The 18158-nt window shown below is 34.4% G+C and overlaps 2 protein-coding genes across 2 annotated transcripts; one reads left to right on the top strand and one right to left on the bottom strand.

Moving 5' to 3' along the window:
• Nucleotides 1–941: 941 nt before the first annotated feature.
• Nucleotides 942–2207, top strand: LOC120201306 (transmembrane protein 208-like). The gene is made up of 3 exons (XM_039201940.1): nt 942–1166; nt 1872–1956; nt 2151–2207. The coding sequence occupies exons 1-3, from the start codon at nt 994–996 to the stop codon at nt 2205–2207; spliced, it is 315 nt and encodes a 104-aa protein (XP_039057871.1). The 5' UTR covers nt 942–993.
• A 368-nt stretch (nt 2208–2575) lies between these two features.
• Nucleotides 2576–11464, bottom strand: LOC120201375 (pleiotropic drug resistance protein 3-like). Its single transcript, XM_039201998.1, has 24 exons — nt 11219–11464; nt 11023–11146; nt 10843–10931; nt 10677–10761; nt 8207–8366; nt 8038–8114; nt 7882–7935; nt 7716–7806; nt 7299–7600; nt 6926–7207; nt 6492–6805; nt 6243–6403; nt 6054–6157; nt 5773–5926; nt 5544–5678; nt 5384–5457; nt 4904–5236; nt 4520–4810; nt 4331–4414; nt 4090–4223; nt 3641–3868; nt 3376–3547; nt 3026–3280; nt 2576–2856 (listed from the first exon to the last, which is right to left on the bottom strand). Exons 1-24 carry the CDS (start codon nt 11428–11430, stop codon nt 2590–2592), a joined length of 4182 nt encoding a protein of 1393 aa, XP_039057929.1. The 5' UTR covers nt 11431–11464; the 3' UTR covers nt 2576–2589.
• Between the last annotated feature and the right edge of the window lie 6694 nt (nt 11465–18158).

The raw sequence follows: 18158 nt of genomic DNA, 5'->3' as shown, positions 1-18158 counted from the left end.
ATTTGGTATGATGCATTGTAGTTGTATATTCGCTGAATGCTCGAGTTTATCAACTTCACGAGGCATAGTATGATAATGTGCAATATCACCCCTCGAAAAGGTTGGGATATTAATTACACACCAGGAAAAAAAAATCCTAAAATTTACGAGCGGTCGTGTTATATATTCTATCAGACATATTTTTTGGAAGAAGATAATGACTCTGTGATAAGTAATACTAAATCGGTTATTTGTTTGTATGGTTTCACGTTAAATACCTTAATAAGTAGAGATAGACAGAGTGGACAACCGTCACGAAGACGTCATAAAATAATTTTTTTGGGAAGAGGACGATAGTTATGTCACAAGCTTTGAGAAAAATCTCAATGCTCTAATTTGTTGGTTTGGACGCAAATTCATACATCATCATAAAACACTTTGATGGTAACATTATTGGGTGAATTTATGTATTTTCATTCATAGGCTAAATCTAGGTATAACATCAATTTGTAAATTAATGTACATTTTTTTATTTATATTGTATTTTTTATGCTAAATGTCGGAGTTCTGAATCATATAAACATTTTAAATATGTTCGTATTATCATTTGAGAATATTTGTATTATCATATAAACATTTTTACGCTAATTCTGTTCATTACTAGAATTGGAATATGTAGTAAACAATGGTGATCTTGTAAGGCCTTAAGCATTGGAAGCTGGAGTCTAGTGTAAGTTTTTCTTCTTGGTAGTTTCTAACGTCTTTTTCTTTAGTAATCTGTAGAAAAGATGCAATATGTACTATGTAGTATGTGGTTGCCCTTTTCAGTTTAATATTGCAGATTTTATTTTAAGCCTTTGAAATGTTGTTTTAATAGGTAAAGGGGGAGTGGTTGTTGTTGGGTTTTAAGTACTATCTAATTTTCTTGTCTCTGTAGTTGGATTCTATACTTGTTAACTATCTTACTTTTTGGGGTTTATGTTGTAATTTTCTGTTATCTATGTCTTGGTTAGGATGTTGATCTTCCATTCCTCAATCACATGGAAACATTGGGTTGGTCTACTTTTAACATCTGTGGCTTACTTTTTCCCCTATCAACAACTTGCCCAGATGGCAAAACCTTCTTATGCTGATGATGGAGAGCTTCTTTATGGTGGATTTGATATGAGCACTGGCGGAATATGTGCGTACGAGTTTTCAATGTTTTATCTTATTTTCACCTTAGTTTCAATGTGTCATTTTGTTTTTATTTTCATTTTTTTACTTTCTTTAAATATAAGGAGGAGGTTGGTTATAAGGACCATTTTGACTACATATTCTAATTCTTTGTACATGAGGCAATGCATGTAATAGAGGATCACTCTCTTTAGGCTTAACTACCTTAGGTATCACTGTCTTAAGCTTTACAGACACACACACGTACATGTTGGATCTTCCTTTAGTCAGTTGAATGCCTTTTTCATCCCTTTGCACCTAGGGCAATATAAGAATTCTGGTGCCTAGGATGCACTTCCTTGACAACTCTGGAGTATAATAAAATTATATGCCAATGTTAGTCACGATGATTGTGGTTGGATATTGTTCAGAGAAGTTGATATTCATCCTATTTGATTCAAACACTTGGGGATAAAAAGAGGGGAGGGGAGGGGGAGAAGCCTTTTGTAGGGATGTGTACTTTTTATGTTTTAAACTGTGAAATCAGACATTCTTAATTTTCTTATCTGCAGAATACAAATATGTTCTTTAGCTTATTAGTTGGATAGTTTAAATCTTTCTGTTCGTATATGATATATAAGTCTGTTGAGTTATGAATCAATTCAAATGTGTGTGTGTGTGTGTGTCTGTATGTATGTACTAAATATTCCCACCTTACAGTTGCTTGTTTCTTGCAGCTGTTTACATGATATAATCTACATTACAAGTTTTGTGCAACTGGCATCCATTATATCTAACAAGTTTTGGTATACGTATCTTGTGGTAAGTTCTGTTTACGCGGTTACTCATGGAAATCAATCTGATACTTCCATCCTTTGATCTGCTTTTGGAATGAAAGCGTATAATTTGGAACGAAAGAATTTTTCTATTTTCATTTCACTAGGAGAATGTAATTTTGGTAGCTTAATATTACCTATGTTCCTTGGATGGTTATGGAGTTATTTGTTGCTTTTCAGATACCTGCGTTTGGAGCATATAAATCTTTCGGATTCATTAGTGGATTACTACCGTGAAATTCATATACTGAACGTAGATAGTATGATTGTTTTTCGATTAGGGAGAGGTGGAGGATGAAAAGACTCGAAAGAAAAGGGAAAAGATGGAGAGAAAGGCCAAAGCTTGTCAAGACAAGAAATAGATGAGCTTTGCCCCAAGCTCAGTACTTCAGTTGAAAATCCAGAGGTTGCTTTCAATAGAACTCAACTGGTACAAGCACAGAGGTTCCTAGTGAAAACATGATCCAGCCAAGGTTTTGTTACATGTATGAAGGAAACCATAGACTTGATTAGACCCAAGTTACACATGAACACAAAGAATTCTGAATAATTTATTGAAAATTCGTGTTAATTACATGTTAATTTCTTATTACAAATTACTAGGAGAGGGAGGATGATTTTATCTTCGCTCGAAGTTCAACCTGTTGATAAAGAATGCAAAAAGTGATGAAAAAGTCAAGGGATAGCAGAAGAGAACGGCTGCAGAAACAACAATGTGATGATCGCCAAACCCAAAATACTGCTCTAGCAAAGTAGCAACTGTTGTAGTTTCATTATATACCATAAGTTCATCATTATTATCTCCATATTGTGATGTCAGCAACAAGTTTAAAGTCCAAGATGTTGGCATTAAATAATACATCCAGATCCACCAGCTTGGTATTTTCTGCACAAACCAACAACGAAACTACGGTTCAAATCTGGACATATGTAACCCCTTTTCCTATCTTCAAACTATCGAAATCGAAGAACGATAACACAATTTACTCTTTTACGAGCAATGAAATGCAAATGAGAGTGTTTGAAGATCGAAACTAGAGTGGGAAAATACTTACCGGTTTAGGAAGCAAAAAGCCAGAGAAAAGATTAGTCAATGGATAGTAAGTAGAGGTTAAAGCTCCGGCTATTGCAATATTTGGTGTCAAAGAGACAAGAAGCATTCCTAAAAAGGTGAAGCTCAGCAGTGTAGAGAAGATGGCATAGAAGTACCAAAACACCTTATATGCCGTCACATAGTATCCTATCATACTATATGTGATTATCACAAACACTACAGCTTGTGCAAATAGGTAGGGAATCTCGATCAACACCTGCAATATAGGTCCGGCAATTGATTCATATTACTTTTACGTGTTATAATTGAGCTCGGCTATTATACATTAATAAGTTTGTCTATTCATGTTACCTGTGCAAGAGCATAAGACCAGGAAAAGTACATCCCTGCGAATCTTTCTCGATACATAACGACTCTCTCAGTTGCCACGAATGGTTGAACAGCTGAGCCGCTGTTATTTCCAAGGAACATCACAGCTCCATACATTGAACCAAAAATGTTGAACAAACTCTGCTGGTTGTTTCTGTAATGGGAAAAAAGATTGTCAGAGTTGATTTATTTGCAGAATTACTACCCATAAAAGTAACTTCTCCTTTACAAATTTACCCAGACTTACATTTTACTTCCTTGGTCCCAAAAGAGCATGCCTAGAGTCAAAGAAATTACGGTAGTGAACACGAAACGCATCAAGTTGTATGAAGGACTTCTCCAATAAGATAAATGCAGTTTCCATAGGCAATTTTTGACCTGTCCCCAATAGTTTTGGGCAAATTGGGTTGCAAAATGCACATCTCTGGAACCTGGAGCTGGTTTACTCAATCGCCCTACAAGCTCTTTATTGTTCCTACCAAAAATAAATCATTTGTAAGTTCATAAATATCCACTAATGCTACTGTCAACGATATACTCAACAATGTAAGCATCCTGGCTACTTATCAGCAATCTATATATCCGTATTGTGCTTGTGTTTTGTAAACTGAATCCTTCACCACAAAATGAACATTGGAAGGTCTAAATATGAACATGTATGTAAAGAGGAAATCATTGGCTCCTGGTTCAACTTACTCATACAAGGCAGAACTCTTGTAAATTTCAGCAAAATCGATTCCTAGTTCAGATTCTACTGAAGCTGAAGTAGCCTCTAGCATCCATGTCGCCGGGTTGCAATTATCTTTTATCTTGGGCACCCCAAGTACATTCTTCCATGAAGAATTCAGAGAATAGAAGTAATAAATAATTATGTCCAGAAAGCAATAAGTTTAGTACATTAATCAGAGAATGAAAAGGCCAAAAGTGGGCAACTAACCTCAAAATAATCTATAACATTACTTGAATTTTGTCCCAATGGTCCATAGTAGATTAAACTCCCGCCAGTTTTTAGATAAATCAACTGCAATGAACATTAACATGAATATGAAAGAGAAGTAGAGGACTCCTTTTATTCAACTTTTTCTATGTCAATCAAATAATTCAAGCCTCAGAATTGGATTTTTACCTCATCAAATGCTTCAAATATGTCAATGCTTGGCTGGTGGATTGTGCAAACAATTGTTCTACCTGTATCAACAACATTCTTCACAGCACGCATGACAATGGCTGCAGCTCTTGCATCTAGACTTGAGGTTGGTTCATCCATGAATATTATGGAAGGATTAGCAACGAGTTCCACAGCTATTGTGAGTCGTTTCCGTTGCTCAGTTGAGAGTCCACTAAGACCAGGTGTGCCAACTAAAGCATCCTCGATTCCATCAAGTTCAATGGTCTCGATAACTTCTTGCACAAATTTCTGCAAAATCCGGTAAAGCGGCATATTTAAGACAAATTATCTCCAAACTTTGGGAGCCAAATATCATCATTTCTCACATCTTTCGAGACTTACAGTTTTAGTTTTTGAATCAATACAAGCAGGAAGGCGCATCCAAGCAGAAAAAATCAAAGATTCTTTTACTGTGATTTGAGGAGAATGTATATCATTTTGCTCACAATATCCTGATATCCTAGCAAATGTTTCTTGAACTTTAGGATAACCATTTACTCTGATTTCTCCTTCTATGTATCCTATAGTTTTTCTCCCTGCAAGAACATCGAGAAGAGTAGTTTTTCCAGCTCCGCTAGGACCCATCAGGGCTGTTAGAACACCAGGCTTAGCTGACCCGGTGATATCTGACAGTATTTGGAGTTTCCCTTGAGCATATCCTTCTTTTAGCATTTCCTAACATAATGAAAACAATGCACCAATAATGATATCAATATTCTTGTGTCATCCAATGGCTCATAAGTAGACCTTATACAGGTACATGAATGTTTACAGTTAATGATGTCTCAGGTTCAAGTCTTATATTCCAAATCAACTCTTTACCTGAGGTGTGTCAACATAGTATTGTACATTCTGAAATGTTAATGTTGACGGATCAAAAGGTAACACCATCCTTGCTGTGATAAGAGACAAGGAAGTCACGAATACATAGTTTAAACGAGCTGCAAAAGTGATTCGAGGAAATGAAGATAAAAGAATGAACCTTTACTAGATTCTTTCTTTCTACGGGAGTGTGAAAAGCTAGACACATCTTCCATATCTGCACCATTGAGAGAATCTCCTTTCTTTACTGTGGAAAGATTTTCGTGTGAAATGACAACTCGAGAAGATCCAGGGGCTGAAAGAGTTTTAACACGAGAAAAATGAACAACCATGTATTTCTCTTACTTTGAAGAACAATGAAAAAAATGGGGAAAAAAAGTGGAACTTACACTTCAAGAAACTTAAGGCCAAAGTAAATCCAACGTTCCAAACTAAAGCAAACCCAAGTAAGACACCAACTGAAATCCAGAAGAAGTACTCCTCAAAGTAAAATCCATGGCTTTTCAGTGTTTCTTGTCCTATTGTAGAATTCATTGCCATGACCTGTAAAATTAACAAAAATGAAAAAAAGAATTGAGTACATTAAGCATATTAGAATAAGAAAAACAGCATGAAAATTGGTGTATTTAACAATAAGATAGTGTAGGGAAAAACTAGAAATGTTCATTACCCTTTGCCATCTTGGAGCATGAAATTCATTTCCTGAGAGCCCTATGGTAGCATATGTGAAAGGGGAAACCCAAAACACCCACCTCAACCAGCTTGGAATGAACGCTGTAACCAAAGCAATTAGATTAAATGAACCATAATCATCCTTGTTAGTTTATTTCATACTTACTAAGAGAGATGAGAACATTACATTGTGGGATGATAAAGCCACAAAATATCAATTCCAAGAAAAGTACAAGAGTGCCAACTGCTACTGAACAGTCCATAGTTTGGCAGATGGATGCCAAGAAACGGTACATGGATGCCGATGATATTTGCACAGAAAAATACACGAGGAACTGGCGGAAGAATCTGAATAAAAGGTAAAGGTTAAGAAACCTGACATATATTCTCCCAGGAGTGCTATCTGATAAAATTATTACTTTGGAAACTCGCTCACCTCCCAACTTCAGGGCTGTATCCCATTACATAATATGTAAGGGATGTCCAAACCAGGGATTGAATAAATGAAATAGGAATCTTTAAAATAATAGATGGGATTGCAAAAGCCCAAACTGGGTAGAAGTGCAACATTTTCTGTTTGTAGAAAATTGAGAGTCTTGAAACAGTCAAATGTATCTCAGGTAATTCATCAACAACAAGTGTCATGAGTGCAAAAAACATTCCTCCCAAGTAGTAATTTGCATGAAGGATATCAATGTCCATCCCACTCTTAAGAAACACGGTCATTGTCACAATTGCAATGATGATAAGCTGCCATTAAAGAAGTTTTTTATGTTAACAATCCATCAGCAAAAACTATGTAGACTATCTCAATTTATGTTTCCAAACTAAAGCGTAGAACATGATAAAATAAATAAATAAAGTCTTAACCTGAGTTAATTTGAATATGTACAAAAATGAGTTCCTTCTCATGAGGAGATATTCTCTTGATATGCAAGCTCTGAAGATTTCCCATTTTGAAACAGAATAGTCATTAAAGGAAAGAGCATGCTTGTGGCATTGAGATTCATCATATGGCTCTAAGAGATCCTTGTTTATCCGTTTTCCCAAGGGGGATTCTCTAAATAGCTTAGAGAACGTATCAACAGAAACATAGGAGTAAGGTAACTCAGTATTATACCAATATTGTTCTTGATCTTTCCTGGATATGACCTACATAGTCAAATAGCAAAGAACTTCAAGTTGAAGAAATAAGACAAATTCTCTTGTGTTAGAGAAAAAAATTGAAAAAGATTTCCCTTGCCTCTTGAAGGAAGTCCACAATCCCTTTCCTTTGAGGGCATCTGAAGCCACAGCTTTCGAAGAATTCGACAATGGCACCACGTGGTCCGTGATATATAACTTTCCCTTCATCCATCAACATAATATCATCAAAAAGTTCAAAGGTTTCTGGTGCAGGCTGAAGCAGTGAGACCAACAAAGTCGCATTTGTGATATGCACCAGCTGCTGTAGACAAGCAATAATTTGAAATGCTGTGGAACTGTCAAGGCCATTGGTTATTTCATCCATAAACAAAGTTTGTATAGGGCCAACAAGGATCTCCCCTGCAGAATTTAGATACATTGTTGTAATGTTAACTTATATATATCAAAAGAAGGTTCAGTAGCTTAACTATCCAACACTAAACGGTAGTATGAATTGATTTTGTTTTGTCACTACCTGTGGTCAACCTCTTCTTCTGACCACCAGAGATACCTCTTCTTAGGGCATCTCCAACTATAGTACAGGCGCAAATATCAAGTCCAAGAATCTGCAGAGTCAAGAATCTGTTACTGGTCTTGCATTATAATAGGAAGCATGTTCAAGCTTTGTCGACAAAAATTACTTTTAGTATGTAGTCAGTTTGAAGAGTTCCCCTTGCCCCTTTCATGGATGTAGCCTATATGATTGAACAGAAGTGACCATATTATTCTTGACTGAATTTGATATCATCCGTCAAAATATAAAATAAAAACATATAAATGATCATGTTTAAATGTACCTTCATATAAGTATCGATAACCGGATCTGGAACGATGCCTGCTTGCTTCTCCCTTCTGCTGACCTCCTTCATTAATTCTTCATAACCGTAAAACAAGTGTTAGTTTTTAACACCATCGGGTGTTCTAAGTTACAGATGAATGCTAGTTTGATGGAAAATGAAACAACACCTTCTCGGCTGCCTAAACCCTGACAACGAGCTGAAAAATCGAGTGTTTCCCTGACTGTCATCTCCGGGATGTGCAGGTCATCTTGGCTTATATATGCTGAAGTTTTCTGTGGAACAAAGTCTTCTAGTTTGTATCCATTGTAAGAAACTTCCCCGCTTACCTATCACAACCCAACGGAAAAAAAAATTCTTCAAACCATCTTCTTCTTATATATATATATATATACATATGGATGTTTCATTTTACTTGTAGTTTGTGATTCAAATTTCATTTGAATCACATCAAAAAGTTGGTTATAGTTAAAAAAAAAAGGCTTTATACTCTTTTAAGTGTCTAAACTATATTTTAAATTGACTTTTGGTGTCTAAAGATTTTTTTTGCTAAAAATAGATGTCTAACGTTTTCTCCGTTACACTTTTAGGTACACTCTGTTATAATTTTTTTAGGCTTAATACAAAAATAAGTGTCTAAACTTTGTATCGAAAAACGTTTTAGTGCCTAAAGAAATTTTTGCTAAGAATAGGTGCCTAACGTTTTCATCAGAGATTTTTAGATTCCTGGACCGTAACGCCGATAAATTTAGCCGTTAAATGACAATTGTCATGTTTTGGTAATTTTAAAATTTTATTTAAAAAATTAAAAAATTATTATAAAAAAAAACCCGCAACAGCCTGCGTCTCCCCCCTCCCAATTCTTTTTCCCCCTTCCCCTTTCCCCTTTCCCCTTTCCATAGTCGCCGGCTGGCCATTTGTGACCGTCACCGTCACCTTCATCGGACCCGACGTCGACCCCCGACCAAACCCCCATTGGCCTAATGTCATATTTCGGCCGATCCCGACGTCCATAACCCACACTGTCACCACCATTTGAACCACTGTGCAATTCAGATCAAAACTCAAGTGTTCGACATCGATGGTGGCAGAAAATGGTCAAAGACGTCTGGTAATAGGGGTTAAAATGAGATATTTTAAGCTTTTAGAGTTTTTTTATAATTTCATTAAAAGTTTAGGTTTTTTTTATAAATAAATGAAGTTTTTTTTAAAATAATATTTGTATTATTAAAAATTTAAAAATATAACGGTAGACACCTAAAAGTGTAACTGACAAAACGTTAGTCACATATTTTTAGCAAAAAATTCTTTAAGCACCAAAACATTTTTCAAGATATTGTTTAGTCGCTTATTTTTGTATTAAGTCTTTTTTATTATTTTTAATAATAAATTTTTTATAAAAAGTTTAAAAAAAAACACTCGTGGTCTCTATCCCTCACATCCCCCACCTCCGACGACGACGAATAGTCACCATCGACTAGGTTTTGTTCGGAACAAGACGAGAAACTCAATGGTGATCGTCGTATAACGTACGACTAATTGTAGTCATCGGAATCACCAGAAAACAAACGAAGGAAAACTTAGAAATCTGACGATCCTCCGCGACGCTTCTCACGAAGGTCAACGTAGTTTCACAATGATTGGGGGACTGAATTTTGGTCGCAGCAACAAGACGGTTCTGATAGTGTCAACAGTGATCGTCACGGAACAATGGTGGCTAATTGACGGTGAAAAAAAATAAATTTTAGCTTTTTAATTATAATATTAATTTTAAAAAAATTAAAAAAAAATTTATATGTGTGACATGTGACAAATAATTACCAAATTTAATAGTCATTACGGTATAGACACTTAAAAATATAACGTTGAAAACATTATACATTTATTTTTAACGAAAAATTCTTTAGACACAAAAAATCAATTTAAGATATAATTTATGCACTTTTATATCGAAAAAAATTATATACTCAGTAATTTTTTTTTTCTTTTAGGATATTATACGTAAATCTATGTGTACATATTTTTATTTCTTCTTATTTATTCAATCCAAATACTTCAATAGTAAGTTAGTAACGGTCATAAATTTAGCACACAACCAAAATACTTTAATAGTTTAGCTTCACATCTATATTTCATGCTATAATAAGATTAATATATATTTAGGTATAAAAATACATTATAGAAACTTTTTTATAATTACAAATAATATATTTTTATAATCTAAAATCTAATTTTTATCATATTTTTCATAATTTAGTTGTATTTGATTTTAAATTTTGCTCTTCACTCAAAATTTTAACATGTATTGATTCTATATGAAAAATTATCATATTTGATGATAAAGGTTTTATACATATTTATATAATCATATATTTACTATTTTTAGATAAATAAAATTATATACAAATTTGAAGGAAAAAGAAAACCTCTCTCAACCAACCATGCCAGACTATGTGAATTGTCATGGTATAAAGAACAAATAGGGATAGATGGAGGGAGTTGATAGGGCGATTTTTTCTTGTGAAATTTTAAATTTTTTTATATAATTTAAACATTTTTATATTTTTATTAATAATATTTTTTTATCTTACTTAAAATTTTATAAATTTATCCTTCTAACATACGTTGATTATAACAACCTTGAGAGTGGTGTTTAGATTCCCTGAAAGTGCCTTCAACAGCGTCGTCTTCCCGCAGCCCGGAGGACCGAGCAGCAGGGTCATCCTGCACAATCTCATTTGGTTTAAACAACTTCTCACTTCTAAAATTACATACACATGGATCCAAATTCAAGCATTAGATTACCTTCCAGGCTTTATGATGCCACTAATATCGTTAATAACGCTCTTCTCTGCTCGGTGTGACTTTGAACCAAACAGCTTTACTGCAGGATACTGTCCGATAACAAAAATCAATAGTTTATGGATTATTGATCTTTCAAAGAAAATGCTTACGAAACCCAAAATCGCCTCCTTCAATACTTACAGAGACAATGCTCCGAAGAGAATTCCACAACGTGGGTAGAGGCTTCCCGTGAATCACATCACACTCGGCTTCCACGCTGAGATTTCTGCATCGCACCTCCACTGTCGGCAACTTTACACCAACTCTGCAAAAATAAACACAAAGCCCAGTTTAGATTTGATGTATAAATCCCAAAATTCAAAATAAGGGAAAGGACCTGTCGAGTCTTTTTCTAGTCTTCTGCAACAACTGGAGGTTATCTTTCTCGATGTTTTTGATGAGCTTCTCTATGAAAACATGGCGTTCGTCAGGTCTAACCTTGCTAATATCTATTGGCGCTTTTGCATGAGTATCATCTGTTGAAGAACTTGACACCAACTCGACTCCATTCGACTCCAATCCATCGTATACACGGCCCATGCTGCCCATACGTCCCTAGATATATAATCAACTCTCAATATGTTTCAAGTTAGTTTGCAGAGTTTCGAGGATCGTTTATGAGTAGATATGGTTGCATGGCTAGTTCCAGGCCTCCACCCCTTATATATATACACGACAATAGTACACAACCACAAAATAATATAAAATTTAGGGTAAAGTATAGTAATGGTCACTAAACATTTCTGAAGCTTTCATTTAGGTCCCTCAACTTTTAAAACTTGCAATACAGTCCTTTAACATTTATTCTGTTTGCAATATGGTCCCCCAACTTAAACCACTGTTAGAAAATTAGGGTAAATTATATAATCGGTCATTAAACTTTTCAGACACTTGAATTTAGGTCTCCCAACTTTTAAAACTTGTAAAACAGTCCTTAATTTCATTATAAACCCAATTTCCAAAGTAATTCAATTTCATTCTAAACCATTGATTCTACTAAATCATAAATGATCATTGTATGAGCAAATTCAGGTGAATCATAAATGATCGCACTGTAAAGCACTGAAGGGTTAGGTACTCAAATCTGATAAAAAAAATAGCATGCAAGAACATAGTGGTACTTAAATCATAATGCTCCAAATGAGTGTTCCGAATTTCATATAGTCAAAAGTTGAAGAAATGAGCAGAGTTTATGGGAAGTTGAAATACCGAATAGAGTGCTTCCATTTTGCTATTCGGGATGTTTAATCAATGCATATTGTTATTCAAAATTGATGTAAATAGTTAAACAAACCTCAAATTTATATTGAAATAAATATTGTCAAATAGTAAATTCATGTTCAAAATTTCAAAACATCTTAATTTCATTCTAAACCCTAAATTCTAAAATAATTCAATTACATTCTAAACCTTAAACTAAAGTATTTTAGAATTTGGGGTTTAAAATTTAATTGAATTATTTTAGAATTTAGAGTTTAGAATAAAATTGAATTACTTTGGAAATTGGGGTTTAGAATGAAATTGATGACTATTTTATAAGTTTTAAAAGTTGGGAGACCTAAATTCAAGTGCCTGAAAAGTTCAATGACTGTTACCCTAATTTTATAACAGTGGTTTAAGTTGAGGGACCATATTGCAAATGGAATAAATGTTGAGGGACTGTATTGTAAGTTTTAAAAGTTGAGGGACCTAAATGCAAGCTTCAGAAATATTCAGTGACCATTACTATACTTTACCCTAAAATTTATGAATAATATAATAATATGGTCTATGAAGCATGTGATGCGTCAAGGATGGTCAGATTGTCTAAATTCGAATGGTTTTGATCCGATTTTATAATGTCAGTTTTTTTATTTAAATTTAAATTAAATCGAGTCTTGTGAAAGATAAAATCAATTCGAATTATATTCGAATTTAAGTTAAAAAAATTTAATATGATATGAGATAATACGATAATCTTCTTAGTACAAAAATTACAATCCATCACCATTTCACGAATTTCAAATGAAATTCACGTGGAGTTCAAAAGGAATAAAATGGAATTATTTTAATGATGAAATGTTATTGATACGCCTTAATTATTCCACAATGGGCCATTATTAAAGTTAGGCAATTGTTAGGTTACTATTAATTAAACTTTGGTTTTTATTAATTAATTATCTGCATAAGTGTTTACAGATAAAGGGGTACTAAGTACGTAGTAGCAATATTAACTACATAATTAATTATTTTCTCGTTGGAGTTAAAACATTGATCTTTATTAGCTATTAATACATTTTTATTATATTAAATTACATTTTTTATTTTTTATTTTCTTGTTAAACTTTAATCCTTATTAATATAAACATTTCGGTATTGATATATGTTTTTTTATGATTTTTTAAATATAAAATATTATTAAATTATATTAGACCATTCAAATTATACCACTAAGATTTGCTCGCTTGTTGTATTTAGGGATAATAATTTAACTTGAAACTTATAGATTTTAACTCGATTTGATTTGATAAGGTCGATTTTTTTGGGGGAATAAGTTTTGGTAGGGTCGAGTTCGGTTTAGAGTAAAAAATCTTTGACCCGACCTAACTCAGACTTCTCTTTTATAAATTTAGGGATAATTATTATAATACCTCTCTTTCTATAGTTTTTTTCACTTAGGTCCCTATTTTATCGAATAAAAATAATTTATTTATATATTTATGTCGGCTCCTCGGGTTCGAGTAGAGAAAATTAACTTCTCGGGTCGGGTCGATTGAAGGATATAAGTCGGATTTGAATGAAAGAAATATATTTTTCGAGTCGAGTCGAGTTAACCGAAAATCAGACTAAATTCGACCCGTTATCATCTCTAGTTGTAAATGGGATTGAGTTCAAAAACTCAACTATAATGGTGGCAATCAAAATTGATTTGCCTTTGAGAAGAGGGCAGTGAGGCTGCGAAGGAAATTATGGCTGCAAGTTTCAAATACATCATCGTTATCCTCACGTATATTATTGTCGCAATACAACAATGTTTCGTTCACGTAAATTATTATTACTCATTTGTCCATGCAAGAAAACGAAGATTCCTTGTACGTAAACATTATATATGAATTTCATCCCCATTCCCTCGTACCCGCAACAGCATAAAAACAAAACGAGGCCGGAGACTAGTCTTAATCCATCACTCTTCCCCACCTTTTGTCGTCTCCTTGCTCGGTCGTCGCCAGCCACCGTTGCCTCTACCTTTGAACATGCCAAACATGACCCAAACCCTCTTTTCTATTTCTACCATCATATACAGAGGAATTTGACGGATAATTGTTTTATGAAAATTTTAAATTCTTTATATAATTTAGATATTTTTTATATATTTTTATTAATAACATGTTTTTACCTTAAATACTTTATAGATTCGTCTTTTTAACATAAGATTTTACGTTTATGATTGATATGATAGGGATAAACCGAGGAGAGCTAAAGACAATCAACCCGCAAAAGTTTTAAATTCTCGCATAATTTAAATATTTTTTTTTATTTTTTATTAATAATATATTTTCGTATCTTAAAATTTTATAAAAATCATAAAATCTTACTGAAGACACTGAAATTTGCCCATCATAATACATACATATATATAATATTATATTATGTTATAAATTATAATTTATTTACATCCTTAAATTTCTGTTACAGGCCCAAAAAAATAAAGGCCCAAATCCCAAGGGCCCCAGCCAAAACCCAAACCCGTGCATACTTAGGGTTTTCAAAGAACCCTAGCCTCACACGCTCCATCAGCGCCGTTCTCCCCTGTTGAAGACCCAGCGCCGCGCAGCAGTCCCAACACCCGAGTTTCACGGCCGCACGCCTCCTTTCACGGTCATTTCTCACATGTTCAACAAACACAACGACGTGAGATACAAGGATACATCCACAACAAACACAACGACGTGAGATACAAGGATACATCCACAACCAACCAAGCAGTGATTTAGTCCAAATAAAATGCTAGAAAATCGGGACTAAGACTAGTATTCTTAGACTATAAATACATGTAAAGTGAACATCTTCAAAAAAAAAAAAAGAGAGGCAGAATACATAAAGGATTACCACAGAAATCTTACTAGAGTACTAGAAAAATACAGAGGAGAGGAAGCACTTGTACCTTTTCGAACAGCAAAGGAATATAATAAAGGTAGTACCTTTTTTTCGTTTCGTTGGTGACTTGCATGCGTGTGTGTTGTTTTCACTCAAAACATCAAGGTTTTCGGCCGATGAATGAGATGAGGCCCTTATCTTCGAAAATATTTTTTAGATCTAATATTCTCTAAAGCTCGGGTTTTTTTAAAAAAAACACTTGGACTTTTGAGTAAAGAAGAGGAAGAGCTCTTTAAAAAACGGTTTTTTGTTGTGTACCACCACCCATGACCGGCGGCCGGCGAGGTGAAAGCCACCGTGTTCTGGAAACGAGTGGCGGCGTTCATCATTTTGGATGAACAAACTAAAGAAAACGAGAGAGAGAGAGGAGGGGTTTTCGTCTGGGGAAGAGAGAAATGAGGAGTATTAAAATTTTCTTTTTCTTTTGGCTTTCATATTTGCAACGACCCGCGCCTGATCCTTGACTCGACCCATACCTGCAAGCGACCCACGTGTTTCCATTTAAATAGGGTAAACCACAGTTTTGGTCCTCCGTTCTTTAGTTCTTCTATTATCGCCCCAATTCCTCCTAAAATTGATACACACTTCTGTTTTTCATTCAATTCGGTCCCATGTATTTAAGTTTAATTGTTATTATTTCATCTATTTGTTTATTTTATTTATATGTATTTTCTTAATATTTTATTTATTTATATTACTATCATTTTCTTTTATTTATATTTTATTTCTATTCTTTTTATATACGTTAATATATATAAACTTCTTAAATCATTAGCTTCTCTAGTTTTATTTTATTTTTAACTATATATACATATGTTTTTTTCTCTAATATTATATGTATACACGTTTCATCATTCTCATTTGCTTTGTATTAAAACACCATATCTCATTATCATTATATTATATAACCTAACGTTTTGAATTATCACTCCTTTAGGCCCTATCCCCTCTTGTAGATGACCAAACCTTTATCTTTTTTTAATCCGTATCTTTTTTTAAAGTTTGCATCCTTTTTTTTTTATTTTCGGTGGAGTGGCGTTTTTCCTATTTATTATTGTTATTACTTAATAGTTATATATATTGTCATTTTTAGTTTCTCGTGTTTATTACTATTTTTTTATCCATTTTTTTTCTTTTCTGTATTTGTATTTGTATTTTTTACTTTGCTTAATTTTCTAATTGTTCTATTAATTTATTAATTATGTGTTTATTTTCATTTTATCAATTTATTATCTTATTTATTTATTTATCTTAGCTTTTTTTTTACTAATTCTATCTTCCTTCTTGCTTGGGTTTATTTATTTTATTCATTTATTCCTTATTTTTCATCTAACATTTTATGATTTTCTTTTAAAGGCATGATTTAAATCCGTCAAAGGTAAGTTTTGGATCGCTATTTTACCTTTTAATTTAAAATGCAATTTTCTTAATCAAAGACAACTGGAAAGTACGTAGTACCGAAAGGACGGTTCAAGGGTGCTAATCCTTCCTTAACCGTAACCGACTCCCGAACCCGACACATTTTTGGTAAGACGCAGATCAGGTAAGAAATAGGGTATCCGATCAACCCATTTATTTTTAAATAAATGATCGGTGGCGACTCCCAATCCATTTTCCTAAGTCGAAACCCAATTTCGGGGCCCAACCGAAAGACGGTTACGACAGCTTGGCGACTCCACTGGGGACGCAGGTAAGTGAGTCAGGCTAAGGTAATTTCCAGTTGTCTTTTTTATGAAAAGGGTAAGTTTGAACTTTAAGGTAACATTTCGATCCTTATTACTTACTTTTGGTTATATTTTTTTCGAGTAAATAGTTGGACTGACCGTTTTCTAATGATTTCAGTTTTCCAAACTTTTTCATCCAAAGGCTCTATACCCGAGCTCCGAACCCTTTAAGTGGGGGTGAAAGCGACGCATTCGTGTGAATTTATTCACCGCATATGCCTAGCAAGTAGCCTTCGGGATTCATATACCTTATGTCTTCGTGTGAATTTATTCTCCGCATAGACATAAGGGAATGTGTCCCCTCGAGTTTAACTTAGTCCACACAAGCCTGTGATGGGTTTAAGACTAAGGGTCTGGTAAGCCCAAGGGGGCACCAGCAAGGAGAACTCGGGTACCGTTTTTAGAACCTAAACCAGGAGACTTCGAATAGAGCCTACCCCAAAACCACATTCCAAAACCTAGGACAATTGTTTCCTAACCATTTGTTTTTTCTTATGTTTTTATTGCCATTTATTTCTTGTTATTTTTATTTATTTCCATTTATTTTTATTTTACTAACCATTTGCCTTTGTGTTTGTTTTTAGCATCTGCATCATAACAAGAGGCCATTGATCCCTAAAAAGATGTTCATTACGCACAAAATAATCTGAATTAATGGATAAAGGTGTTGTAATACAAGAGATTAAAAACCCTGAGGTACGACTATGGTCCGAGAAGACTCAGAAGGAAAAGGGAGACAGTCTTCAAGACAGCTATGTGTCAGAGCTGGTTAGCTACGCCTCGATCAGCCTAAAGCAGAATGACATACAAGAGCTCCGGGACATCTGGGACAGTTGGAAGAATGAGGTGAAACAGAAGTTCAGCCAACGATACGGTGATGTTGCACTTCTGCTTCATGTTAAGATTGATGAGCCCTTAATTAGAGCCTTGGTTCAATTCTGGAACCCGGGATACAGTTGCTTCACCTTTAACCGGGAAGACATGGTGCCCACCATAGAAGAATACACTACACTGCTGCATTGTGAAAACATCAAACTCGAGCGTGCTTACCTTAAGCACATTAAAAGTCAACCTTTCAAAAATGCACTAGCTAAGGTTGCCGGAGTTGATGAAAAATGGGTAACTGACCGAGCTCGATGTAAGGGTAGTGGAGAAGGAATCGCTTGGCTTCATATCAAACAACTAATAAAGCACCATCCCGATGAGTGGAAGACAATAGACATGTTTGCATTAGGTCTGTATGGTCTAATTTTATTCCCAAAGACCTTGGGATACATCGATGCCACCGTAGTGGAGCTATTCGAACAACTCTCGAGAAGAGTCAATCCAGCACCAGCCATCTTGGCTGAGACCTTTCGATCTCTCAATCATTGCCGAAGAACTGGCGGAGGAAGATTTTCCGGGTGTATTCAGCTC

This window comes from Hibiscus syriacus, unplaced genomic scaffold (genome assembly GCF_006381635.1).
Source record: "Hibiscus syriacus cultivar Baekdansim isolate YM2019G1 unplaced genomic scaffold, ASM638163v2 tig00007179_pilon, whole genome shotgun sequence".
In the NCBI taxonomy this organism is placed as follows: Eukaryota; Viridiplantae; Streptophyta; class Magnoliopsida; order Malvales; family Malvaceae; genus Hibiscus; species Hibiscus syriacus.
The sequence above is the reverse complement of the archived record's forward strand: the minus strand, read 5'-3'. Positions and strand labels throughout refer to the sequence as shown.